Raw genomic sequence first — 27490 nt, forward strand, 5'->3', positions numbered from 1 at the left:
CCCCGTCCTCTAGACTGGATAATTTATAAACAACAGAAATGCATCGCTCACAGTTCTGGAGGCTGGGAAGTCCAAGACCAAGACGCCAGCAAATTCAGTGTCTGGCGAGGGTATATTTCTCCTAGATGGCGCTTTCTATGTGTTCTAACGCGGCAGAAGGGACAAACAGCCTCCCTCAAGCCTGTTTTCTAAGGGCACTAATCCCAGTCACGGGGGCAGAGTCCTCCTGACCCAATCACCTCCCAAAGACCCCACCTATTAATACTATTGCGTTGGAGATTCAGGTTTCGACATGTGAATTTTGGAGGGACACACGCATTCAGACCACAGCACTGGTCCACCAGACCGCGTGAGGTTGTAGATGATGGAATTCTGACTGTTTGACTGTGGGTACAAGGTGGTTTCGCACCTCACAGTGTGACTGTTGTATTTTAATTTTCCTAATACGTCTGCAGGATGTCGTGTGCATGTGCGTGCAAACATGAGTGGCTGTGTCGCGTTCTGCCTTTCAGACTGCGGGTGTGTCCATGGATCCCCGTGTCTCAACATGGCTACATCTGTCCACCCTTGAGCCTGTCTTTCTGAGTCTACAACTCGGCTTGGGGGCGTCCGGCTGTTGTGCGAGTCCGGCTGTGTCTCTCTCTGTATCTAGCGGGGTCCCGGCTGTATCTGTCTCTTGGTTTCTGCTCTATGTCTGTTCTGTGTGTGTTTTGTCTGTTGCCTGGGTCTATTTCTCTGTTATCCTGTCTGTGTCTATGGCTGAGGTCTGTGTGTGTGTGTGTGTGTGTGTCTGTGTGTGTGTCTGTGTGTTGTCTCTGTCTGGAACTGCAGTTTGCTATCTCTCTGCACCGAGTCACCTTGCTGAGGCAGGACTGATTGCTCTTCTGTGTGTGGCATCTCTCCGTCCTTGCCTGTGTGTGTCCATGACTGTGTTCTGACTGTAGGACTCACTGTCTGTGTCTGTCTGTTGTGTGCAGCTGTTCTGGACTTGGTCTGTCTGTGTCGGTGACTTCCTGTCTGTCTGTCCCTGTGCCTGTGTTCTGTGCCCTCTGTGGTCCCCCTCCGTGGCCCCTGTGTCTACTCCCTGGCCACCGTGAACTACCAGTGTGAATGGACCAGGGGAAAGGAGAATTGAGGGAAGTAGAAGCATTTTAGACAGACCATGAATCTCACCTGCTGTGAAGTAGGGACAGAGAGGAGAGGGCCCAGGTGTGATGTGGGGACCAGATGTGGCCCAGCTTGGCAGGACGGAGCTGGGGGTCTGGCTGCTGAGGCTAACCACTTACTGCCCACCCATCCCGGAGAAGGCCAGGAGGCAGGATGCCTGGGTTTCTCACAGCGGGTGGGGGCAGGGCCTCTGTCCGGGGACGTCACCCGTTAAACTTCCTCTCTCAGCCACACAGGAAGCTGAGCCGGCTCGGGGCCCAGCCCCAAACTAACACAGGCCCCGGGGACCCCTGGGGAAAGGGCCCAGCCAGGCCAGCCCTGCAGGGACCATGGGATCCAGACCCGAGTAAGAGCTGCCCTGTCTGTCCCTCATCCTCTGGACCGAGACTCCCAGACCAGGCCTGGGCTGGGGCAAAAGGGGGCTGGGGCTGGGGCAGGCCGGCGGGGTGGGGTGACCCACGGGGGCAGGTGGCTGGAGTCAGGGCAGATGCTCAGCTGCGGACTCTACTGGGACGTGCTCAGGCGGGACTCGGTCCCCTCCTTGCTCCCTCTCTTTCCGGTGTCGCGTGATTGTGTCTATAACTCTGGGAGTGCCCGCACCCCTCTGAGCGTGTGGTGTGTCTCAGTGATAGCTTCCGGGGGTCCACAGGGTGCGTGATCGGGGGAGAGGGGAGGCTGGGTGTCCATGTGAGTGGGTGATCATGTGTGACTCGGGTCAATGTGGGGGTGAAGTGCCAGGGGACCCCATGTCAGGGACTCTGTGTCTGCCATTGTTCTCCCTCCTGTCTCACTTCTTGAACCTAAGTCTCAGCATCCTCTGTGTGGTGTGGGGGCAGGGAGGTAGGCAGAGAATGCAGAGCTTAGAGCAAGTACCAGAGCATCGAGCTCTCCTTTCTCTGATGAGAAATGAGGGGTCGGCCACCGGGACCCTCTGGGATCTCACACACAGAGACACACAGACAGCCCCCGGGATGCTCACACAGTTACCCAGCGACCCTCACAGCCGTGCGAGAAAAGACAGGCATCGTTCACCCTCACACTTGCTCAGCCATACACACTCATAGTCCCACCCCAAAGACGTAGGGACATCTTTTCGGGCATACGCCAGACGGAATTACACACACATACACACACACACATGCTCACACAGCCATGCACTCAGCCACACACAGTCACACTCTCTTGCTCTGTCCCAGACTTGTTGCCTGCACAATCAACACCGCTGAACACACAGCCTCACACAACCACACACTCACCGCCGTAAGCTCCTGGGGTCATGTGTATGCCAGTGCACACACACACACACACACAATCACACACATGTGCAGAGTGGCAGACACAACCACACACATGCACAGAAGCAAGTCCCTGGACCCGCTAAGCCCTTTCACGTCCCACAGAAGGGGTCCCCCTGCCGTGTTTGATTGGTTCTTCGAAGCGGCCTGCCCTGCCTCTCTGCAGGAGGGTGAGTTGGGCGCGTGCAGGTGGGGGGTGCGTGGAAGGTGGGCCTGGGGCCCTGAACTCAGAGGCCTGCACTCCCCTACAGATCCCCCCATCCTGCGGCAGTTCCCTCCAGACTTCAGGGATCAGGTATTCAGGCTGCCTCCTTGCTCCCCCAGGGCCAGGGCCAGTCCCCCAGGGGGAGGGGACTCTGGGACTTAGACCTGGAGTCCAGGGATGGGGGCCAAACCCAGGTGGCCAAGCAGCCTGTGTTTCTCTCCATCTCCAGGAAGCTATGCAGATGGTGCCTAAATTCTGCTTCCCTTTTGATGTGGAAAGGTACAGAAGGGCGCAGAGACCCAAGGGACCTCTTAGAGACCCCAAGGATTCAACACCCAAAGACTCAGATATCTGGAGACCCATATTCCTGGGGACTCTGAGATTCAGGGACTCAGATACTCAGGGATTCAGAAACTCAGACATTCAGGGACCCTGACAACTAGAAACCTATATACATAGGGACTCAGAGACCCAAGGATCCAGGGGCCCAGGGACTCAGGGACCCAGATATTCAAGCACTAAGGGTTCCAGGGGATCAGTGACCCAGAGATCCAGGAACTAAGGGACCCAGGGGCTCAAGAGATTCAGGGATCTGACACCTAAGGACTCGGGGACCCAGAGATCCAAAGACTAAGGGACCCAGGGACTCAGGGACAGAGATCTGGGGACAAAGGGACCCAGGAATCCAGAGGCTCAAGGGACTCAGGGGTCTGACACCTAGGGACTCAGGGATCCAGATACCAAGGGACCTAGGGACACAGGGACTTAGAATACAAAGGGGCCCAGAAAACTGGAGACCTGTACACCCAGGGATGAGGAACTCAGGCATGCAGGGATCCTGCCAGCTAGGGACTTAAACACCCAGGGTTCCAGGGGCATTGCTGGGGAGGGTGGGGGTGGCCAGAGAGCTGGGATGCCCAGGTCTCTCTGAGAGCCTTTCCCATCCCCAGGGAACCCCCCAGCCCTGCGGTACAGCATTTCACCTTTGCCCTCACGGACCTGGCGGGCAACCGCAGATTCGGTTTCTGCCGCCTGCGGGCTGGTGCCCACAGCTGTCTCTGCATCCTCAGGTGTGGTATACGAGGGTCTGGGGTGAGGGGTAGGAAGGGTCTCGAGGTCTAGGGGCGCTTCCTCAAACCCATCTCCTCTCTCCACAGCCACCTGCCTTGGTTCGAGGTGTTCTACAAGCTACTGAACACAGTGGGAGACCTCCTAGCCCAGGACCAGGTGAGATCAGCCCTGCTCTCACTCCTATGGGAGTCCCACTCCTCGTCCCTCCCAGGCCACCCAGCCTGAGTCATGGCCCTCGGGACCCCCGACCCCCACCCAGGTCTCAGAGGCTGAGGAAGTTCTTCTAGATCTGCTGAAGAAGCCCCTGCCTGGGTCCCAGGCCTCAGTGGATCTAGAGCTGGTGAGTAGCCCCCCAGCCCTGGGCCCTCGGTGGGTGAGGAGGCTGCGCCCCAGCCCTGGGGACCACACAGCTATACTCTCTCCCAGGGCAGCAGAGTGACGATGTCCAGCGCGCACCAGCCACCTGCTCCCGGGAATGGCAGGCCGGTGAGTGGGGTTAGGGACCCACCTGGAAGGCTGGGTGTCCAGGTGAGGCCAGCCCCATGACTGATTGATGCCCCCTGGCAATGCCCCCTCCAGCTTTCCTGCTTCGTGGCCCCGGATTCCGGCCGCCTGCCATCCATCCCTGAGAACGTGAGTAGGGACCCAGGAGGGGACTCTGGGGGCGGGAACAGGTCTCCAAACCTGTAGGGGGATGCCAACTCCTGGTGTCGGTCAACACCCAGCGCACCTCTCTGCTCCTCAGAGGAACCTAACGGAGCTGGTGGTGGCTGTGACCGACGAGAACATCGTGGGGCTGTTCGCAGCACTCCTGGCGGAGAGGAGGGTCTTGCTCACCTCCAGCAAGCTCAGCACGGTGAGGCGGGGCCGCGGTCCAGGGGGTGGGGCGGGTGGAGCCTGAGGGCAAAATCCTGGCCCCAGCCCTTTGATGGTCAGGACGAGCTGAATCCTGGCTCCGCCCCTATGGAGGGAATTGGAGGGGGGAGCACTGTGGCTCCTCCTCTCCGGGAGTACTGAGTCCAGGCTCCACCCCCTATGCACCAGAACAGGCCTGGCTCCTCCCCTCTGGAGGATGAGACTAGGGAGCACTAAATTCTAGCTCTGCCCTGGGGGAAAGGACAGGTGGGAGCTGAATGCTGGCTCCACCCCTGGGGGCGGGGCCAGAGCGACCTGAATGGTAGCTCCGCCTCTTTTGGTGTGGGATCAGTGGAGGCTGGTCCTTGCTTTACCCCTATGGGGTGGGATCCAGTAGGGTTGCATATTGGCTCCGCCCTAAGGGAGAGATTAGAACGGGCTGAGTCCTGGCTCCGCCCTCTCAAAGCACACTGTACTCAGCCGAATTCTTGGTCCCCATATGATTCCTAAAAGGATCCCAGTTTTCACCCCTTACCCAGGGGGGACAGGAGACTGGGGACGTGGGAAATGGAGGTGGGACAGCCACGGTCTCAGAGTGGGTCCTCGAAGTTGGGAGTCCAGGACCCGACTCCACGACCCCCACCCCATGCGTCTCCAGCTGACGTCCTGCGTCCACGCGTCCTGCGGCCTCCTGCACCCCATGCGCTGGGAGCACGTGCTGATCCCCACGCTGCCCCCGCACCTGCTGGACTACTGCTGGTGAGGGAGGGGTCTGGGGAGGGGCGGGGCCTGGGGACAAGGCCTGGGGACCGTGCCTTGCATGACCCTACCCCCTCGGTCCGCAGCGCGCCCATGCCCTACCTCATTGGAGTGCACGCCAGTCTCGCCGAGGTGAGCGCCGAACCCCCTGGACGGCGGAGGCGGGAGGGGTCCCCCTCCCTCTATATCCCCGGATACCCTCCCCTGCCAGGGATCCTCGGGCTCTGAGTGGCCGTCCCGCTATCCCCCGCAGAAAGTGCGAGAAAAAGCCCTGGAGGACATCGTTATGATGAACGTGGACTCCAACACCTTGGAGACGCCCTTCGACGACGTGCAGGCGCTACCCCCAGACGTGGTCAGTGTCTCCCCCTCCCACCCTCCTGCGCCCCACACCCGCCCACTCAGCGCCACCTGCTTTGTCCTCTAGGTGTCCCTGCTGAGACTTCGGCTAAGAAAGGTCGCTCTGGTCCCCGGGGAAGGGGTGTCCCGTCTCTTCCTCAAAGCCCAGGCTCTGCTCTTCGGGGGATACCGAGAAGCGCTCGTCTGCAGCCCGGTGAGCAGCAGGGACAAGAAGGGAGAGGTCTCATGTGTTCTGGAAGGAATCACATTAATAACGATACCTAGCATTCATGGAATGCTTACTTCGGGCCTCTGTTTGCTCATCTGTAAAATGGGATCACAATAGGCGCACCCAAAAGGCTCATTTGAGACAGTGAAACAGCATATTCCAAGCACTTCGAATCCTGCCTAGCACATAGGATGCTAGATTTTACTATTATTATCTCATTTAATGCTCACAACAATACTATGATGAGATGGATCCTATTATATTATAGTCCCATTTTACGTATGAGGAAATCAGGGTTTGGAGAAATTCCATGGGTGAATGTGGAAGCCAGGACCTTGACCTTGAACTGCTGACTTCTCAAGCCCCCTTCTCTGTTTTTCACAACCATTCTTTAAAATCTTGAGCGGGGAGGCAGTGGTCCCGGGATCATTTGAGCATCTGATGTTCATGTTGGCTCTGCCTTTGCAACACATCCCAAATCTGCACCTGTCCCACCCGCCACGCACCACGGCCTGTCTTCCCTGCCACAGCCAGAGGCCACCTGTGAATACCTAAGTTAAGTCATGTCCCTCCTCTGCCCACAGCCCTCCAGGGCTCCCACCTTCCTCAGAGGAAAAGCCCAAGTCCTCCTTGCGGCCCTGCCCAGGGGTCAGACACACAGCAGGTGCCTGATCCACGCTTGCTGCATAGAGAAGTGGTAGAATGAAGGAGGTGGCTGGGGACAGGAAGGCCATAGGGAGCTCAGGGTGCGGGTCCTTCTTCCAGGGCCAGCCGGTGACCTTCAGTGAGGAAGCCTTCTTGGCCCAGAAGCCTGGCGACCCCCTGCAGGCCTTCCACCAGAAGGCGGTGCACTTGCAGCTGTTCAAGCAGGTGCGCCAGAGCCCTGAGGGTGGAGCCAGGGCTGGAGGGGGACTGCTGGGTCCCTGAGGGCCAGGCTGGAGCCGGTCTGGCAGGATTCCCAGGGTCCCCAGGTGGGGGAGGCAGGACTGCACTCCTGGACTCCTAAAGATGGGAGCCCCTGACTACTCCTGGGTTCCCGAGAGGGAGTGGGGTGGGACCAAATTCCCAGGTCCCATAAGCAGGGATCTGCCGGGGTCAAGGGTGGGGGTCCACGCTGCCAGATTCCAGAGGAGGCAAGTCCTGACTGCTGACTCCCTTCAAGGCAGGTCAGGATTTCTGCACCCTAGGGACATTGGGGGAGGGGTGGTAAGTAGGCTGGACTCCAGATCCCCAAAGGTGGGGAGGGGTCAACCTACTCCAGGCTCACTAAGAGGAAGTGGGTCAGTCTGGAGGGTCGAGGTTTGGTCCCTGGGGACAGGTCCTGACTTGGGGGGGTGGGGAAGAGGGCTGGATCTCTGGTCCCTAAGGTGGCCTCCAGTGCCCCAGGTCCTCAGGGTGGCTCCTGGCGGGGCCAGGGATGGCTTGTCCGCCTCGACAGCAGGCAGACTGCTGAGCCCTCGTCCACAGATGTGTCTGACTCATTGACTCCCACCCCAGTTCATCGAAGGCCGACTGGAGAAGCTCAACAGGGGGGAAGGCTTCTCAGATCAATTTGAGCAGGAGATCACCTGCTGCGGGGCCTCCTCAGGTGAGCCCAGCCCTGGAGTCCCCGCCCCACCAGCACCCCCAGCCTAAAACCTGCCTGAAATGACACACCGCCCTCTCTCTCCACCCCAGGTACAATTCGCTCCTATCAGCTCTGGGCAGACAACCTAAAGGTAATTAATCACACCAAACACTCATCAAGTGTTTCTTATTGTATTAACTGAATCCCACAACAGTCGACAGGTAGGCTCATGAGCACGCTCACCCACAGAAGTGAGGAAAGGGACGTAGATTCAGAGAGGGAGAGGAACTTGCTCAGCATCACACAGCCCAGGGGGGAGAGACGGGGTTGGTCCCCAAATGTCCAAGCCTCTCTTCCTTGGTGTCTGTTATCCCCTAGAAAGGTGGCGGCGCCCTCCTGCATTCCGTCAAGGCCAAGACCCAACCAGCCGTCAAGAACATATACCGCTCGGTGAGGCCGAACTGGACAGGCCACTCTTTCTTGGGTGACGAGAGAGGGAACAGAGGACACTTCGATCGCTTGGTGGGGATGAGACATTTTCACCCCAACATTCTAAGTGCAAATGTGCTTATCAGAACTGAACCAGCACTTAAACCGTTAACAATTCTTCCCACTTTTATTTTTCACAGTCCATACTCGTTTTCATCACAATAATTTCCTGCCTATTTAAAATCGACAGCCAAGATTCATTGTCCAACATCTTTTATCCTCAGATACAATCCCAGCTTCTGCCCTGTGGTTTTTTTGCGTTTTTCCTCCCAAACCCAAAAGTTTCCTGGGGCCAACTTTAGCAGCTCGACATCGTCCGTTCAATTTTATTCTTCACAGCTTTTGAGACACGAACACCTTTTTGCCATGTTGCTTGGCCACTCCATTTCATTTGGGGGGTTACTTCCTTTGGGAATATTCCTCTTGTGGTCTTCAAAGGGGCGAAAGTTTGTATTAACTTCTCAGGTGGTGGCGCATGGTGGCGCATATTTGTGGGACATAGATGGACAGATGGCAGCTGTCCTAGGGGACAGAGGGCTGAGCTCTCAAACGCCCACGGTCCGATCACCCTTGCGTCTAATTCTTCCCTTGGCCCCTTCGCAGGCCAAGAGTGGCTTAAAGGGTGTTCAGAGCCTCATGTTCAAGGTAAGACCAATGAATCGCCAATAATACCAGAGGGGGAGGGAGAGGGGCTCCCAGCTCATGCACCCTCTTCCTAGGATAGGGACTCTGCCTTCCAGAGGGGGGGCTCCCTGAGGGCCCTCAGCCACTCAGATCGCCTGCAACAGCGTCGACCCATCATTCAGCACTTTGGACAGGTGAGAACACCCCCTCCCCTCCATGCACACCTGGAATTATCTCTCCAACCAACCAGACATCTCACCTCCCTCTTCACCTACCCTAATACTTGCCAACTGCTTCAAACTCACCCTCCTCCAGAAAGCCCCAGCCCCCTGATTCTACAGCTCCTGAGGTCTTACCCCCCACCTCCAAAATCTATCCTTTGCAGAACAGGCCCCTTCGCCCCAGCAGGAGGCTCCGCCTAGAAGAAGGACCTTCTGAGCCCCGAGGGGAGGGGTAAGGCTCAAAGTGGGGCGCCACTGCTAGAAGCGGGAGGCCAAGACTGATGGGGAGGAGGGTCCCCAAGCTCTCTAGAGCAGCCCGACCAGAACTGGGGGGTGTCAGGCAAATATCTGAGGTCACCCGTCCTCACCCTCAGGACACCCCCTCTGAGTCCCGAGGGCGCCCAGGGCCTGTGGGCAGAGGAAGCTCTGGACAGCAGTTTCCTGGGGTCTGGGGAAGAACTGGACCTGTTGAGCGAGATTCTGGACAGTTTAAGCATGGAAGCCAAGAGCGCAGGCAGCCTGCGACCGAGCCAGAGTCTAGACTGCTGTCACAGAGGGGACCTGGACAGCTGCCTCAGCCTGGTGAGAGTGCGCACCCCATCCCAATCTTCCCCGCCCCACCCAACTCGCCAGCCCCTGCCCCATCTAAAGGCCAGCAACTTGCCGTCCCTCCACCCCGCCCAGCCCAACATACCAGGAAGAGCAGGATGGCAACCGGATGAGGAGAAACCCTCCGAGCCTCAGCCCCTGTCCCTGCCTATGCACCTGCTGTCCCTGCAACACGCCCAGCCTTTGGATGACACCTCAAAGAACCCCGATCCCCAGCTACCCTCAGAGGCCGACCAAGAAGTCACCTCTTCATCCCAGTCCTGGACAGCGTCTGCAGACCCAAGCAGCCAAGGGGACCCGGAATCCTCCCCTTTCACAGAACCGCTAATCCTTCATCTCGCCCCTCCCCCCAAAGCGGCTGAAGATTCTAGAGCCCAGGAGAGCTCCTGCTCCTCGATCCCCACAGCTCCCACCCAGCCCAACCCTCCAGAAAGCCCCCCACTTCTGGCCCCCACAAAGCCTAACTCTGACATCGCTTGGACGTCCCAGCCCCTGCATTCTTCCTCGGGCCCCAGTGCTCCGGAGACCCCCACGGCCCAGCCTCCCAAGGTCCTGCTAGCAAGGCATGCTCACCTCCAGCCACCCGAGGGGCAGGGAGCCCCTGACCCCCCTGCTGCACCCACCAGCAGCTGGCAAGAACCCCAGGCCAGGAGCCGGCCCAGAGTCGCTGACCTAAAGAAGTGCTTTGAGGGTTAAAGATCAGGGGTCCAGAGGACACCCCAGTCCCTCAATAAAGCCACAAGAGCCCACAGCTGGTTTTTCCTGGTGAGTTTATCTGGGGCCCTCTCTGTCTGCTCAGAAACCCACCCCAACCATCTCCCTCCCTCAAGGGGCATCTGAAACTCCCTAGGGGGGGCATTCCAGGAAGTCCCCTATCTGGTCCCCTAGGACCCTTGTCACCTTACAAGTCACCTCTGCATTTGCTTTGTCCATCTAGGTTAATGCCCCCACCAGCTCAAAGAAAGCTTTTATTATATCTCACTACCAATTTTATATAAATATATAAAAAGTGAGCAGCCCCCCCGCCCTCCCTTGCCCTCAGGGGCAAGGCCTTAGAATTGAAGCAACTTCTTCCCTTCTATTCTTAAGCACTGGGTGGGTCTGACTGCCCAGAGAGGGCTCTGCCTTCCTTCCCCAAAGGTCACACAGCAAAGAAGTTGGGGGAGGGGTGGAGAGGTGGGGACCTAGATGGGCAGGCAGCCCCGCACCGGCTCCTTGGAGTCTTGGGGGGCCCGGGCCTCAGCTGCATGGGAGAACTGCAAGAAAGGAGAGGGCGTTGTCGGGCCCGTGCGGCACAGCGGAGGTGGTTCAGCAAGCGGGGAGCAGGTCCCCAGCCCTGGCACCCCCAGCTGCAGGCAGAGTCAAGCAGAGGCAGCATGCTGCGCGCAGAGCCTGCCAGGCGGGTGCCCATCGCCCCTCTGCCCCCCATGTCCTCCTGAGCCATCAGAGGCTGGTGTCTTGGTGGCAGCTGCTGTGTTCGAGCCAGCACCCGGCAGTCCTGAGCAGCGGTGGCGGCTGCAGCGGGCCCCAGTGTTCAGATGAGCCGCTCCTCTGGCGGCAACTTGAGGTTGGGGGGCGGTGGCACGCGGGCACCCACCTGCTCCTCGCTGCTGGGCCGGTAGGTGCCCTCAGTCTGCCGCTTCTCACGAAGTTTCCGCACCAAGAGCGCCAGCCCCACAGCCAGGAGCAGGGCACCCAGGATGGAGAAGACCACAATGATGGCGGTGACGGCTTCCTGAGACTGCGGCGAGGGGGCAGGTGTGACTCACCTGAGCCTGGGGATCCTGTCCACCCCCACCAGTGCGGCATCCTCCCCCACATATGCACACGCACCTGCCACTTTTGGTGACCTGGTCTGGGGTTCCTAGATCCTCATCTACCTTTTCCAGGGCTCTGAGGCTCCCCCGCCTGCCAGGTCTGGGATTCCCCCTTTTCCAAGTACCTGCCACATCTGGGACCCCTGCTCCCGCCGCATCTACCAAGTCTGGGCTCTTAGCTCACCCGCTGCCTGAGGGGCACATGAGGCTGCTGACGCCTGCCATGTGCAGGATTCCTGTGTACCCCCCAGGGACTCCTAGTCCCCCTGCTCTGGGACTTCACATCTCCCAATTTACCTCCATTATGATATTCTGATCTCTTCCACTAGGGGTTGTCCCATGCCACCCTGGCCTGCCACCTCTGGGGATGGGGGGGGTCTAGTCCCCTCTACTTGCTACATGTGGGACCCCCTAAATAACACCCCTGCTGCCCTCTTCCCACCTATACCCCCTACTCACCAGGGCCCCATCGGAGCTGGGGCCAGAAGGCGAAATAGTGGTGTTTCCATTGGCGGCAAGGGTCAGCGCTGTGGGGGCTGGATAGAGAATAAATCGTCCCCAACTGGCCTTCCCATCTCAGCCCAGCCGCACCTTCCTAGGGCATTCCCCCAAGACCCCCAGCAGGGCCCACTTAAAACTGCCCCACTGAGTCTTTCTTCGGCAGGCAGGGCCCCCACTTCCAGCCCATCAGAGCCCAGCAGGGAGTAACCGGCGGTTGTTTGTGCTGAGTTGGGGGCTATTATACCACCAGGTGTCCGGAAGCCCAGCCCTCCCCCCTCACCTCTTTGGCCCAGGAGCCCTTAAGGACCTGGGCGGGTCTTGCTTTTCCCTGGAGTGTCTGACTCACACCTCCCCCCAGGCTCCCGAAACTGGAATTAAAAGACTGAATGGCTGGGTCCCCACCTAGAGCCAGCCCCTCCTCCTGGCTCCGGACCACCCAAAACACCTCAGCTATACTCGGGTACACAGAGGTACACGAGTCTCCCTTTCTCCCGCGTTCTTTTCGGAGCCGGGCACCCCAGCTCACAATTCCACCCCCCTCGGGAACGCAAGAGTTCTCCTAGACCAACTTCCACCGGCCAAGGAAGGAGCCAGAAATCCCAAACACTCAGCCTAACCCCGTAGACCCCTCCCCAAGGCCCCCCATGCCCACTCCCCAATTCTAGAGCCCTCTCTCTGCGCCCCAGGCACCCAGCGCTTCTCAGCCCCGCCCCCAGCAGAGACCCAGGAATCCGGACCCTCCCCCCAGCGCTCCCGCCCGGTACCTACTTTGCCCCCGGGCTCGGCCCCAGCGGGCAGGCAGCAAAGGTAGGCCCAGCGCCAGGAGCAGCCCCAGGCCGGGGTTCGCCATGGGCTGGGTGACGGGTTGGCAGCGCCGGCGATGGGGCTTCTTGCGCGCGCCTCTCCTACCGCATCTCGCGCCCGGGGTACCTACGACTGGGCACCTGGGGGCGGGAGAAAGAGAGGCCCGGGTGTGGGGTTGGGGGCTGGACCCGGGCGCAGGCCCATGGGAGAGGCGACCGGCGCCAGGGCACCCCAGAGTCCCGCCCCGCCCCCGCCGCCAGAGGTCAGCGATTAAAGATTAACTCCCAGGCGCGCCTTCCTGGGCTGGGGAAAGGAAGGGGAACCGGTGAAGGGGGCTGGGAGGCGACAGACCAAGCCGCGCGTCCTGCCGCCCCTACCTGGCCCAGGTGTCTTAGACCTCGCTCAAGTTCCTGGTCCCGATCCCTCTCTCGAACCCTCGGTCCGTCCGTCGGTCTCTCGGTCGGACCCCACCGGCTCCGCCCGCTCACGTGACCCGGAAAGTTTAGTCACTCACCTGGGAGGGGAGCGCACTTCCGGCTTGTGCACCTGAGCCTAGATGAGAGGGCGGAGCCAAGAAGGGGGCGGGGCCGCGCCCAGGGCGCACCTGTAACGGGAAGCCAATCCCATAATGAAGAAGCGCGCAGCTGTTAGAAGGACCTCACACCTGTACTGCGGGCACATCTGTAGGAGCGCACAGGTGTGGAAACACGGGGCAGGTAGACACCTGTGTATGAGGCACTCCTACCGAAAAAACACCTCTGTGGTCAAGACCTGTATCGGGGACAAACCTGTCTAGATGTCAGCTGCACTGCACGGGATCACGTGTAAGAACACTTACAGGCTACAACTGTATTGAACCACATCTATATGAAGTCTAGCTGAATGGAAGCACACCTGTGTGGAAAACGTCTGTATAGAACACACCTGCATTATAGTAAACGTCTGAGTGAGGCACTGTGGTGCCGTGTAGACCTGTTTTGGAAACGCATCTGCATGGCACATCCATGAAATGTACAACGCTTGTCTGGGGGAATTCCTGTGTGGAAATGTATTGCAAATACCTGTATGAGACACGCCTGCAGGTAAGTACACCTGTATGGGACCTAGTTCTATGAAACGTACTCAGATGGGTGTGTACTTGATGGAACACACTTACTGGGAGGGAGACTGTATAATGCATTCATGGGTGGAGGAACACCTGTTGAGAAACATACCTGTGAGGTAAAAGAAACCACCTTGTATGAGAAACACCTGCGTAGAATTGCGCTCAAGCGAGGGAAAGACGTGGGAACATCTGCATGAGGCACAGAACCGAGGCTCACGTGTATGGAAGCCCACCTGCCAGTGAAAAAAACACCTATCTGGGGCATCTCCGTGGGAAAACATCTGTATCCCTCATGTTGTCGGCCATCTGCAAGAAACACCTGCGAATGAAAACACCTGCTGGGGGACCCTTTATAACGGATTCATTTGCTGACACACACCTGTTTGAACACACCTGTCTGGGCAGAGGCTGGGCAGGAACGAAACGTGCCAACCCCTGCTGTACCCCTTAGTGGGCATGAGCCCTGGGGACGGAGGATCGCTCACCCTCCTGTTTCCTTATCTCGAACGTGGAAAAACCAGTACCACCTACTTTATAGGATTTTGGCGAGGACGACGCGAAAGGTGAGTAAAAGTCCTGGCATGTGCAACGCACTGAATCAAAGTTAGCTATTGTTACTATTAAATGGTCCGGGCGCCCTTCCCCCTAATGGCCAGTCGCGAAACTGCGCCCGAAACTAGTGGGCGGGACAATCAGCAGGTGCAGCGAGCGAGACAAGCTGGGGCCCCACCTCCAGCGCTTGGACACCAGGTCACGTCCCGGACACTGAGACCCTCACCAAGCCGGTTTGGAGAGAGCATCCTGTCTGGCCTCTGAAGCTGGCCGCGGCCCCTTTAAGACTGCCTGGCGGGCGGTGGGACCGCGGGGGCCTACGGCAGCCCGGGGTCAGCGGGGAGGCCCCGCCCAGTTGGGCGGGCGAAATGGGCTGGGTGAGCGGGGTTGTGAAGGCTCTGGCCAATAGGAAGCCGACTTGGCAGCCGCGCCGCGCGTTGATCTTCCGTTTCCCAGTCTGAGTGGGACTGAGAAAGGAGGAGCACAGGCGGGACGAAAAGACCGGGGTTGGTGGTGGGGCTGAGCGGGCACCGCGTCTCGATCTTCTGTTTCTGTGGCCGAGCGCGGAATGTGACAGAGGCGGGCGGGCGGGCAGATGGAGCGCTGAGTGGCGCAGGGTTCTTGCGTACGTCTGGGGAAAGCAAGAACTTTAGTTCCTGAAGATTAGTAGGGGAGGAAAGTCAAGTGGAAAGAGATTACGAAACAATCCTTAACATCCTCCTACTTCACCGCCTTGGAGAAAGGGGAAACTGAGGCACGCAGAGGCAAGACTCTGAAACCAGAACTGAGACGATTGAGCGCCCTAGCCCCTCTTCCCAAAAGGAGCTCCGATGCCCCCCTCGGCTGTGCAATGCCGGAGCATCCCAGACGTCCCTCCCCACGCCCCCAGCTCCGCCTTCGGTCCCCTCCCCCCAGTGCGGGGCGGAGGAGGAGACGCGAGTTCTGGCGCGGGCGGCGACGGCTAGCAGTCACCACCCCCTGCGAGCGCCAGAGCCCAGCCAGCCGCGCGGAGGCTGCGGAGCCTGTGGTCGTGGAGCTGGCCCTGCGGGGCCCCGGGGGGGAGGGGGAGCCGCAAAGCCCCCGCTGAGGCCGCCGTTGCCGGGCCTCTCCTCCCCCCCGGGCCGGCGCCATGCGGGGGGGCCCGGGAGACGCGGAGCGGCGGCAGCGCTGGGGTCGCCTCTTCGAGGAGCTGGACAGTAACAAGGATGGGCGCGTGGACGTGCACGAGTTGCGCCGGGGACTGGCGAGGCTGGGCGGGGGCGACCCAGACCGCGGTGCCCAACAGGTACCCCCGCCGGGACCCCCTACCTAGAGCCCGCGCCCGGTAACCCGAGTCCCTGAATGGGCCGGCCGGAGCCGCCGGGGCTACCTGTGGCTGGACTCCAGGACCTGTGTCCGGGTTTCCTTCCCCTGACCCACGCGCGTCTGGCCTAACAGGATGGCCCCGAGGCCCCGGGCCTGCAGTTCGGCCCCGGGCCAACATCGAACCTGGCCGTGGGGGCTGTCTATCTGGGAACAGAGCTGGTGTCTTCCTGCCCTCTGCCCGAGACACACCCTCCTCCTGACTCCGCACAGCCTGAGACGTGCCCTCCTCCCACCTCCGGGAGACACACCCTCCACCCTCCTCTGGGCACCCCCTGCTCTACAGCCAGCCGCCCTGGGCCCTGTGTTTACATTCCCTGCCTGCTCTATCCGTGGCTTGGCTCATTGCCCCGGGCTGGCCCCAAGCCTGGGGACCCAGTCTGAGACCACCCTCAGCTGGGGGAAATGCACCTATCAAGAAAGGAACTTCCTCCCCTCCCCCTACCTTGCAGGTGTTCCCTGCACCTGTAGCCTCAGATGCCCCTAGAGCATCTATCTCCACCTCCTCCAGTGCAGCCGCCCACTTCCCAGATGGGAACACCAAGGCCGCCACGCTGCTCAGCTTGGATCTCTCCTGGCCCACATTGCTGAGGGCGCTCTCTCAGGGGAGGTCCTGAGACCACCATGTGGATGTAGGGTTTTTTTTTTAAGAGCCAGCTGGGAGGACAGGCTTTAGAGGCCAGAACCCAAGGTTACCACTTCCTGGCTCTGTGACCTTGAATGTGTTACTTGACCTCACAGAGCCTCGGATGGCTCATGGGGAAAACTGTTCAACTGATAAGCCACCTTCCATACCTGTGGTGGCCTTGGGCATCTTTCAGGGAAGTAAGCCGATTGAGGGAGGGGGGTGACATCTTCTGTCCCCTTCTCCACCGCCAGGGCATCTCTCCTGAGGATGGCGCTGACCCAGATGGCGGGCTGGACCTGGAAGAGTTTTCCCGTTATCTGCAGGAGCGAGAACAGCGCCTGCTGCTCATGTTTCACAGTCTTGACCGGAACCAGGACGGTAAGGCTGGCTGTCCTGCCTGTCGGCCAAGGCTGGGGGGAGCTGGCGCTGGGGGGCCGGGAGACGTCAGTGGGGTTAGAACTGGCAGGATGGGAGAGAGGGGGAGGGCCGCTTCTCCCTGATGACTCACAGGCTATTTCGGGAGCGCTCCTCACCCCCAGCTAGGTGGTTCGAGGCCCAGCCAACCCAGCCCACCTCCTTCTCCCTTCTGGGGCAGAACCCCTCACTTCTTTTGGATTCCCTGTATAAGGGCAGAGACTGCCCGCCCATAGCATCTTCTGGGTTTCAAATATTGCCTCTCAAGCCCCTGTGACATAGAGACCTCTATAGTTACCGCTGGATTCATTCATTCGTTCATTCATTCATGGATCAGAGGACCCCCCCCAATATTGCCCAATTCCACCTCTCTGATCCCAGTGGGTCAGGGATCCCCCCCAAAACCCTGCCATAAACCTTGCCCTGGGTTTCTGGATCCCCTGGTCTTGGTGGACCATCTCCATTCCAAGCTGTCCTGATCCCTGGTCCTGGGGCCCCCCAGGGTCCCCACGTACACACCGTCCCCCACCTTGGGCCCTCTCACCAGGTCATATTGACGTCTCTGAGATCCAGCAGAGCTTCCAAGCTCTGGGCATTTCCATCTCGCTGGAGCAGGCAGAGAAAATTCTGCACAGGTGAGTCGTTAGGGGTCCGGAATCCCAGGTAACTCAGGACCCTGTGACCGCTCGGCCACCTTGAACGTCTGGACCCCAGCCCCAAGGAGGATGGAGCTGAGAGGTTGGGACTTTGGAGTCAGACAGACCTGAGGCCCAGTTGCCTCCCTTCTCTGAGCCTCAGTTTCCCCCTCTGTAAAATGAGGACAGTAATACCACCTCCCCAGGATGTCCCCAGGATAGAGTTAGTGTGAGGAATCAACACGGGACAGCCGGTGGAACGTGATTAGACCAGTACTAGACACGTGGCCAGCTCCCAGTGTGTGGAAGCTCGCTCTCCCCCCAAAGCTGCAAATCCCAGCAGAACCTCACCCCAGCCTCCCCCAGCCCCAGGCACTGAGCCTGTCCCTGCCCCCATTCTCCCTGTCCCCCACCCCCAGCATGGACCGCGACGGCACAATGACCATCGACTGGCAGGAATGGCGCGATCACTTCCTGTTGCATTCGCTGGAAAACGTGGAGGATGTGCTCTATTTCTGGAAGCATTCCACGGTGAGGTGGGGGTGGCTTCCCCAACCGGGAGACTGTGCCCCCTCCCCCAGGGTGGGGTGGTTTGTTCCTGTCTCCCCAGGGCTTGGAAAGGCTGTGCCAGCATTCTCGAGAAGGAGAAGGCACTGGCAGCAGCTGGGAGATGAGACCCTCTCTTCCTCCACTTGGGGTGCAGGGGTCCCATTCGGGACATCTCTGCTATCTGATTGGAGCCCAGCCCTTCAGACTTACTTTGGGGCCTCTAGGGGCAGCTTGTGGGGGCTGGGGGTGCAAAGAAGAAAGAGCTCCCCAAATGGGGTACCAGGCCTCCCACCCTCCACCCACACAGCTCCCCTTCTGCCAGGTTCTCTTTGCCTAAATAAAGGATCCTTGTGCTGAACAGAAAAGTTGGGAAGCCACTGTCTTTGGAGGATCCAGTGGATCCACTGGAGCTGGGGGAAGGGGTTGCTCTAGATCCCCACTTCCTGGGTGGGAATCCACAAGTGATGTGTCTGGTACAATCTGATGGCATCTGTGGGAGGGTGTGTGGCCCTGGAGGGATCTTCTGGAATCTTTACACGGGAGACCCTTGAGTGGGATCCTTCAATGGGGTCTGATTAGCTCTGGAGAGATCTTTATGTGGCAGGATCCTTTGGTGGGATTTGGTATAGGTCTCCAAGAGTACCTTACAGGGAGACCGTTAGGTTGGCATCTGGTAGGATCCAAGAGGCATCTCCTGGGCTCTCCAAGCAAGAGTCATTGGCAGCCTCTCTGGGATGTCCTGGCATTCATGGAAGAGACTCCCTTATTTAGGACTGAGCCACATGTCCTTGTCTCCACCATGGCATGACATCGCCGGTCCCTGTACCTTCAGGTCCTGGACATTGGGGAAAGCCTGACTGTGCCAGACGAGTTCTCAAAGCAGGAGAAGCTGACGGGCATGTGGTGGAGGCAGCTGGTGGCTGGCGCAGTGGCGGGCGCTGTGTCACGGACCGGCACGGCCCCTCTGGACCGCCTCAAGGTCTTCATGCAGGTGAGGGACCCTGGAGAAACCCACCCACTCCCGCAGGTCTGGGACATTGGAGGGGACCTCAAAGCCGCCTTATCTCCCCATCAGGTCCATGCCTCCAAGACCAACCGGCTAAACGTCCTGGGGGGCCTTCGGAGCATGGTCCGCGAGGGGGGCATCCGCTCCCTGTGGCGCGGCAATGGTATTAACGTACTCAAAATCGCGCCTGAATCAGCTATCAAGTTCATGGCCTATGAGCAGGTGCGAGCAGGGGCAGGGAGGGGTGTGCTTGGTGTGGGGTAGCCTGGGCTAGACATGAAGACTTATGGGATTGGCTTGGGGGCAGGGGACGAATGAATGCAGGTCCCTGGGAGTGGGCATCAGCTCCTCTGAGTGATGCCCCCAGCAGGTCAGTTCCATGGAAGTCGGGAGAACAGTGGAGTGCAAGGAAGGCTCAATCCCCGCCATCCTACGCATCCCTGTGTCTCCCACCCTCAGATCAAGCGGGCTATCCTGGGGCATCAGGAGACATTGCGTGTGCAGGAACGCTTTGTGGCTGGTTCCCTGGCCGGTGCCACGGCCCAAACCATCATTTACCCCATGGAGGTAAGAAGGAGGGACCCCGGCAGAGGGCCCACTACGGGGTAGGGAGCCCTCTGTCCCCACTTCACGCCACATTTCATGATACACACTGGGATGGTACCTCGGCCTCTCTCTGGTTCAAACTGCAGCTCATTAGAGCAGTGCCGTTTCCTGTGTATCCTGTCTGGTTATTTGAGATATATTTTCTGGGGACAGCAGTGTTGGTTTATCATTGTTGGGATGATCATCATGGGAGCCAGCTGTTGATGAATATGCCTCTTCTAAGGATAGGATGCTTGTTCCCAGGGGAAGCATTTCTAGGTGTCTAGCTGTTTTCAGAGAAATTATTTCAAGTTTCAGGTTGTGCAGTGTATCATTAGGATTCAGAAAGTGACAGAAAACTTAAATCACATAAATGAAGTCTAGAGATGAGCAGTTCAGACTTGGAGTGGTAGCTTCAGAGTGTTGGGGACCCGGTTCCTTCCGTTTATCTTGTTGTTCCACCACGTCATGGACCAACATAGCTGCCTGTGCTCCATTCATCACATCCCACATTCCAGCCAAGAAGGAAGAAGTGGCAAAGGAGGAGAAACACCTCCCCACCTCTAAGGATGCTTTCTGAACCTCACACATACCTCTTTCTTCTCCTTCCGTTTTACTGACTAGAACTTAGTGACATAGCCACATACCTAAGGAATCGGGGAAATATAGTCTTTATTTGTAGTAGCTGTGTGCTTGCTGAAAGTTACAGTTTCTGTTATTAAGGAAGAAAGGAACAAAATCATAGGACACAGTTAGTGCTGGCTGCCACATGCCACTCTAGTAGGTGTCACCATTTCTAGCTATAGAGATTCAGGGTTAGCAGAAGATTGTAGGTAAGTGTTTTTCGTTAATTCAGTTATTCTCAAGGCACCGAGGAGTAGCTATTTCTAGGTGACTTCATTCCTGGATGTAGTGATTTGGGGCGGGGGGGGCAGCTTTTCCAGGGATAACCAGGTCCTCCCCAGGTGCTGAAGACGCGGCTGACCCTGCGCCGGACAGGCCAGTACAAGGGGCTTCTGGACTGTGCCAGACGCATCCTGGAGCGCGAAGGGCCCCGCGCCTTCTACCGTGGCTACCTGCCCAACATGCTGGGCATCATCCCCTACGCGGGCATCGACCTGGCCGTCTACGAGGTCTGTGGGCAGCCCGCCCCTCCCTCCCTTCTCCCCTCTGGGACATGCTCACGGGACACCCCTTCCCCTGGGGCTGGCTCGATTGACCTCCCGTAGCCAGGGATGGAATGAGAGCACGGTGGGCTCTGGACTCCTGGGGGACCCCTCCAGGCCTTGGACTCTCCCACTCTTCCGCTTCCCGCAGTGAGAACCTTTGATTTTCAGTTCAGCCCTCTGGGATCCCCCAAAAGCCAGGGGCCCCTCTAGCTCACAGAGCTGTGAGAGCAAGAAAAGACGCATCTCAAAGATGTACACCTTCCCCAAAGCCTCTGTCTCCAAGCCAGTTTGTCTTCAGGGCCCGCCCATTTGAGCGTCCCTCACCCAATGACTAGCATCTCGGAAGCCTTGATCGACAAAGGCAGGAGCAGGGAGTTTTTGCTGTTTCTTCCGGGGGGGACTCATCTGTTGCTTTTCCCTTCTTCTGGTGGGATCACCAGGTTCCACCCACCCTCCCGAGTCACAGCAGCCCAAGATGTCCCCAGGAGTTCCCCCCCAAAATCTTTGTATCCAAGACAGGGCGAGCTCCATGGACATGCAACCTATGAATTTGCTATGAAGTCGCTCAGAAGCACCCTGTGCTTGGTTGTTTGTTTGTTTGTTTGTTTGTTTGTTTGTTTTGAGACAGGGTCTTGCTCTGTCACCGGGGCATCAGGGCAAAGACATCATCATAGCTCACTGCAACCTCAAACTCCTGGGCTCAAGCAATCTTCCCACCTCAGCCTCCCGAGTAGCTGGGACTACAGGCACGCTCCACCACACTCAGCTAATTTTTTCTATTTTTAGTAGAGATGGGGTCTCGCTCTTGCTCAGGCTGGTCTCAAACTCCTGGCCTCAAGCGATCCTCCTGCCTCAGCCTCCCAAAGTGCTGGGATTACAGGCGTGAGCCACTACGCCCAGCCCCCGTTTAGTTTAATGCTCTGCTACTGCCATCTTGAAATTGTCAATAATTTTCAAACAAGGGACCGTCCATTTTTATTTTGCACGGGGTCCCACCAATGATGTAGCCGGCCCTGATCTAAAATACTCTGTAGCACCCATCCATCCTCGTCCTCCCCAGCGCCCCGCATCTAGACAGCCAAGGGAGACAAGGACATTGCTCACTCGTTCGTTTGTTCCTCCACCTTCTCGTTCACTCATGCGCTTAGTGAGTATTCACTAAGCATCCACTAGGCGCCGGGCACTGCGCTCACTGCTGCAGGTGAGGCGTCCAATGAGACCAACGTGCTCCCTGTCCTCCTGGAGCGCCCATTCCAGAGAACTAGACAGTCAGGCAGCAAATAAGACAGTGTCAGCTCCCGAGAAGTTCCCAGAAGGCAATAAATTGGGATTTGTAATGGAAAGTAGCAGTGGGCAGGAGGGGGGTTGAAGAACCCCCCTGAGGAAGAGTCGCTAAAGCCATGAGTTAAGTACATTTTCAGAAGGGAGTGCGACCCAAGCAGAGGGCACAGCAAGGTGTGGAAGCAGCAATGAAGGTGACCTTTTAGAAGAGTAGAAATCTCAAGTGGCTGGAGAGAACTGATGAGGGCAGAAGACAGCGTCAGAAGATCATGCACGGATTCAACAATAAGGGTATATATGAGTTTATCCTAAGTACAATAGGAAGCCATTCATGGCCATGAGCAGAAATAAGAAGCAACCTTATTTAATACATTCTTCACCAAAAAAGGGGGTTGGAAAGTCTTAAGAAGTTTTAGAAACCTTGAGCCCTCTTTTAGACTTTCAAAATCTATGTTAGCCCCTTAAAGGCTCTGAGAAGTCCTGCAGTAAAGTGACTTAACTCTTTTTTCTTTTAGCTCAGTGTTGGCCATAGTTATCTAGTAACCTCTTTTCAACAGACAGCTCTTAATAACCCATTAAACATCTGTTTGGCAAATGCTACTCCAAATGCAAAAGAAGGCTACTAAAATTACAAAGGCAATAAAGGTAAAAACACTTGTCTGGTTTTACCCGCGCTATGCCCAGGCCAGGCATTACTAATCCATCACAGCACTGAATTCCTCTCAACACTGTTCCACTTCCAGGCAGCCATTACCAATGGATCAGAATTGACGTAGGAAATGGCCTTGCGGGGTAGCTCGCGCCTGTCATCCTAGCACTCTGGGAGGCCGAGGCAAGAGGATGTCTTGAGGCTTGTAAAGATGTCACTCTACTCTCTGCCTCTGTTGTCACCTGGCTGTCTTAATATGTGTGCGTCTCTGTCTCTGTGTCCAGTCATATTGGACTAGGGGGCCCACCCTCCTCATCTTAACTAATTATATCTGCAAAGATTGTTATTTCCATAGATGGTCACATTTTAAGGTACTGGGGGTTAGGACACCCACATCTCTTTTGCAGGGAGACACAATTCCACCCACAACCGTGGCTTATCAAGCAAGTTATCACTGCCGGCAAACGGAGCTCAGTTTCGCTGGGCACCCCTGGGAGGCAGCATAGGACGTGCCCTGCCAGAGAGGTGAGGGAGCTGGGGTGTGGATACCCCACGTCGGGCATTCGAAGGTTGCTTCTGGAGAATTCTCCATTTCTTCCTGCCTGCTCCTAAGTGGGCAGAGCAGCCCGGCCCGGATCCAGAGAAAGTTCTCAGGCGGAGCTGGAAGTCGGCAGGTCTGAACCGAGGAGCTAAGGGGTGAGGACGGGGCACCCCCAGCACCCGCCTTGGGCAGCGTATCTGTCTCTCCCTCGGCTGCTGTAACAAATGACCATGAACTTAGTGGCTTAAAGCAACACGATGCGTCATCTTACAATTCTGGAGATCAGAAGTCCAAAATGCCCTTCCTGGGCTTTATAAAATCAAGGTGTTGGCAGGGCTGTGTTCCTTCTGGAGGTTCTAGAGGAGAATCTGTTTCCTGGGCTTCGGAAAGCCTCTAGAGGCTGCCTGTGTTCCGTGGAGCGTGGTCCCTTCCTGCGTCCTCAGAGCCAGCAGTGTAGAATCTTCCAATCCCTCCCTCCCTCTCTCCTCTGCTTCTGTCTTCACGTCCACCATCTACTCTTCCGAGGGCCTGTGCTGGCTTCGGGCCACCCAGGTGATGCAGGGCAATCTCCCCCCATCTCAAGGTCCTTAACCGAATCGCATCTGCGGAGCCCTTTGTGCCACGTCAGGTAGTGCGTGCTCAGGCTCAGGGGTCTAAGGCACCATTGTTCACACGGTACAGGGATCATGATTCTACCTGCCGTAGAGAGTCAGGCTGAGGATTGAGTGAGGTCCCCTAGGAAAAGAGCTCGCACAGCCCCCAGGAGGTACTAAGTGCTTGGCTAGTACCAGCTGCCATGGGATGCAGAGCTGGCCAGCAAGGTCCTACTGTTAGTCTAACCCTCTTCCCTCCTACTGCAAAGGCCGCCAGGCCTAGCCCTGGGGGTGGGGTGTAGGAGGGGGAAGTGAGAGGGGAATTTTGGCCTTACCTAGCCCCCCACCTCCTCCCAGCCTCCATTGTGGGTGCCCCTGCCCCGCCCCTAGCTGTCCAAGCCAGGGTCCTGGTATCCCCCAAACCACCCTACTGCTCCCTTCTCCACTCCAGACCCTGAAGAACTGGTGGCTCCAGCAATACAGCCACGACTCGGCAGACCCAGGCATCCTCGTGCTCCTGGCCTGCGGTACCATCTCCAGCACCTGCGGCCAGATAGCCAGTTATCCCCTGGCGCTGGTCCGGACCCGCATGCAGGCCCAAGGTGAGGCCTGGGCGGGAGGATGGGACGAGTCCAATCTCACCACGCGGGCGAGCCCTGGGCCGGGACCCTCCAGCATTTAGACGGCCTGTCCGGGTCTCAGTTACCTATTCGTGACGTCGGAACGGGTGTCCTTGATTCTTACGGAGCTGCGGATTAACCGGGAGGACAGATGCAGTCAGTACCGCGTGAGCTCCCTGGCAGCCTCAGCTGGGAGGCCACCGTGGCAAATGCCTGGCATTTCCAGGCTGCTAACCTGAGCCCCAACTTGCAAGGCTGGGGTACAGTGAGCGGGAGGCTAGGAGCAGGGTAAGGAAAGCCAGGGCCCAGCGGATTATTGCTTTCATTTGTATTTTTCTTTTATGAGTTCTTCTCCCCCAACACACACGCCACCCCCATCCCCAAGCCTCCCACCATCTGTGAGTCTGTTTTGAGAATTGCCTTGGAAATTTTAGCGTTTTGTGGTTTTTTTGTGATTTTTCACTGGGATGTGTCAAGGCACAAGACAGACGTGGTCCCCACAGTCCTAGGGCTCCCAGGCCAGAGAGGAAGAACGGTGCTGAATAAATCATTCCGCAATTAAGTATTGATGGAGGGTTGACTGAAGGGGTGGGGGACTTAGGCTGACTTAGGCTGGGGCGACAAACAGGGCTCCCCTGAAGAGCTGGCTTTGGAATAGAGGTTGGAGGATGCATAGGAGTTAGCTGGGAACAGGGGGGCATGGAGTTCCAGAGAGAGGACATTTCTGCCCCCTCTCCCACCACACACACACATACACATACCTGCTCTGTTTCTAATCGTCCTTAAACTTGGGTCCCCAAGATTGGGGTGAAAGGGTGAGCTGCCAGTTTCAAGGCCAGGGGAAGTCCTGACTCAAAGCGGTAGGTCCCACTGTGAGTCTAGCCTGCTTCCCTCCTGCTGCAACAGCCACCTGGCCCAGCCCTGGGAGGGGAGGTGGTCGCAGGGGGGAAGTGAGAGGGGAACTTTGGCCTCACGTGGCCCCCTGCCCCCTCCCAGCCTCCGTCGAGAGCGGCCCCCAGGTGTCCATGCTGGGTCTGCTCCGTCACATCCTGTCCCAGGAGGGCGTGCGGGGCCTCTACCGGGGCATTGCCCCCAACTTCATGAAGGTTATTCCAGCTGTGAGCATCTCCTATGTGGTCTACGAGAACATGAAGCAGGCCTTGGGGGTCACATCCAGGTGAGGGACCCGGAGCCCGGCCCCCACCCCGCGACCCCTCACCCAGGTCGTGACGTCCCCCACACCTCCAGCTGATGACCCAACCACTGGATCCCGATGCTCCGACTCTAGATCCCAGATCCCCTGAACGGTAACCTCAACTGTGGGTCCTGCACTTTGGCAACCTGAGTCCGACACCCAAACCACCAGATCCCAGATTACACCCCGGCCCTTAATCCCTACCCCCCCCAGATCACTGGATCCTGCACCCCCACACCCCCAAGGTGGATCCCACGTGTCCCTGTCCCGCCCACTGTGTCCTTGACCTCCGTGTCTTAACCCCTGGATCCCACTTAACTCAGCGAACGGGTCCCGATACCCCGACCACAGGAGCACATGTCACCCCCGCCTGTACCTCAGCACCCAGATCCCAGCTCCCTCGGGCACCAGATCCGGTGTCCTCGCGCTGCCCCGGATCCCAGATCCCCCAACCCCAGATCTGCATGCCTCAAGCCCCGGCTCTCCAAGCTCAGCCACCGGATTCCGGACATCAGGAAACCTCAGCCACCCAATCCTGCCAGTGCAATGCGAGATCCGGGGGCCCCCACCACTAGATCCCAGATCCTCTTGCCCCAGCCACTGGATCCCTAAATTTCAAGCTCCGCACCCTCAGCCCCCAACCACGGGGTCCCAGATTCCCAAGTCCCTGACCCGCTGGATTCTGGCTCCTAAAACAAACGCAGAAGCCCAACAGCATAACAATCTGCAGCCAGTGGATTCCAGATTCTGGAACCCAAATCCTTCCGCCCCGCGTCACTGGATGCTGGAACCTCATACACAGAAGGCAGACCCTGGCACTGGGTCCCGCCCTTGGTTCCTGGTTGCTCATCTGCATACTCCGGGCGCTGGGTTCCGAGTGGTCAGGCTCCCTAATCTAGATCCCAACAGCCCAATCTCAGCCTCCTGGGTCCCACACAGCCTCATCCCAGACACACCCAGAGCCCGGTGCCCACGACATGAGACTGCGTGGTCTAGGGACCTGCAGGGAAGCCCGGATCCCACCTGCCCCACAGCTCCGGAAAACCTAGAGCATTTGTCCCAAGTCTTGGTATGGGACATCGCCAGGAAGCAGGGGAAGGGGTGCCTCTCCCACGACCTGCGTGATCCTGGGTCCTCCCGCACCTCCCAGCCCTGCGGGGAATCTGTTCCCTGAAACCACGTCCATTCCCACCCCACCCCACCCCCTGTGGCGTCTTCCATCCCCTTCCCACTTTATAGGCTCATAACCCCCAGGGCCCGAGTCCCTTTGGAGGATCCAGCCGCTCATGCTTGGGGGCTTCACGAGTGGGAAGCCAGGAGCAAATCTGCATAGCCCACCCTTCCCTAAACCCAAGCATCCAAATTATGCAAAAACAAACAAAAAAAGAGCCAAATCCCAAAACTCATTCCGGGTATATTTTTGTAGCAGAAAGAGGAACAAAGCCTCCCTCCCCCTCCAACCCAAGCCCCAGCCCCCCAGCCCCCTAACATTCTGCACTTTATAGTTGGATTCTGAGCTTAGGATAATTGGAGGATGCCATGAACGGACTTGGAAAGAGGGCCTGGGATGTTGCGGGGGCTAGAGGACTCCCCCACGGCTTCCACCTCCCCGCCTGTGTGTGTTATTTCAAAGGAAAATAACAAAAGGAATAAATTTTCTAAGCTCTTTTATCGTGGTTTTTACTGAAAAGGGGTGGGTGGATGTGGGACCCCTTCAACCTGCCCCCAGGGAAGGGACATGGGACAGTTTCCCATCACACACAGTTCTAAGAGCCTGGAAATGACTCTCTCCTTCAGCCTCAGTTTCCACATCTAAGAGAAACTGGCGGGGGAGCGAGTCTATATTTAGGACTTCTTCTTCAAGTTTATTCTGTATTTTTTTCTAATAGCATGAGTGTATTGGTTTCCTAGGGCTGCCATTACAAATTACCACAAACTGGATGGCTCAAAACAACACAAATTTTTATTAACCATTTTTTTAATCAAATACAAGACATGAAATTTACCATTTTACCCTTTTTTTTTAATTTACTATTTTTTTTCTTTAGAGACAG

The 27490-nt window shown here is 57.7% G+C and overlaps 3 protein-coding genes across 6 annotated transcripts; 2 read left to right on the plus strand and 1 right to left on the minus strand.

Moving 5' to 3' along the window:
• Nucleotides 1-2899: 2899 nt before the first annotated feature.
• Nucleotides 2900-10412, plus strand: DENND1C (DENN/MADD domain containing 1C). 2 transcript variants are annotated; one of them, XM_012646167.1, is made up of 20 exons: nt 2900-2946; nt 3618-3737; nt 3825-3894; nt 3998-4078; nt 4165-4224; nt 4318-4371; nt 4484-4594; nt 5252-5352; nt 5439-5484; nt 5606-5707; nt 5780-5905; nt 6686-6790; nt 7418-7508; nt 7598-7638; nt 7866-7937; nt 8580-8621; nt 8696-8794; nt 8986-9053; nt 9196-9403; nt 9506-10412. In XM_012646167.1, exons 1-20 carry the CDS (start codon nt 2903-2905, stop codon nt 10124-10126), a joined length of 2262 nt encoding a protein of 753 aa, XP_012501621.1. In that variant the 5' UTR covers nt 2900-2902; the 3' UTR covers nt 10127-10412. The 2 variants fall into 2 exon arrangements, with proteins under 2 accessions (XP_012501621.1, XP_012501620.1); XM_012646166.1 differs by having other exon boundaries at nt 9196-10412.
• Nucleotides 10406-13040, minus strand: CRB3 (crumbs family member 3). Of its 2 annotated transcripts, XM_012646168.1 has the most exons (5): nt 12930-13040; nt 12517-12692; nt 11707-11783; nt 11028-11171; nt 10406-10686 (listed from the first exon to the last, which is right to left on the minus strand). In XM_012646168.1, exons 2-5 carry the CDS (start codon nt 12596-12598, stop codon nt 10615-10617), a joined length of 375 nt encoding a protein of 124 aa, XP_012501622.1. In that variant the 5' UTR covers nt 12599-12692; nt 12930-13040; the 3' UTR covers nt 10406-10614. The 2 variants fall into 2 exon arrangements, with proteins under 2 accessions (XP_012501622.1, XP_012501623.1); XM_012646169.1 differs by lacking the exon at nt 12930-13040 and having other exon boundaries at nt 12517-12762.
• A 2131-nt stretch (nt 13041-15171) lies between these two features.
• On the plus strand, nt 15172-26900 carry SLC25A23 (solute carrier family 25 (mitochondrial carrier; phosphate carrier), member 23). 2 transcript variants are annotated; one of them, XM_012646171.1, is made up of 10 exons: nt 15172-15494; nt 16451-16577; nt 17161-17248; nt 17668-17779; nt 18630-18788; nt 18873-19025; nt 19263-19370; nt 20354-20521; nt 24073-24223; nt 25238-26900. In XM_012646171.1, exons 1-10 carry the CDS (start codon nt 15339-15341, stop codon nt 25420-25422), a joined length of 1407 nt encoding a protein of 468 aa, XP_012501625.1. In that variant the 5' UTR covers nt 15172-15338; the 3' UTR covers nt 25423-26900. The 2 variants fall into 2 exon arrangements, with proteins under 2 accessions (XP_012501625.1, XP_012501626.1); XM_012646172.1 differs by lacking the exon at nt 25238-26900 and adding an exon at nt 22895-23012 and having other exon boundaries at nt 24073-24129.
• Nucleotides 26901-27490: the final 590 nt, after the last annotated feature.

The sequence above is a fragment of the Propithecus coquereli genome, unplaced genomic scaffold (assembly GCF_000956105.1).
Source record: "Propithecus coquereli isolate 6110/MARCELLA unplaced genomic scaffold, Pcoq_1.0 Scaffold241, whole genome shotgun sequence".
NCBI classification, from domain to species: domain Eukaryota; kingdom Metazoa; phylum Chordata; class Mammalia; order Primates; family Indriidae; genus Propithecus; species Propithecus coquereli.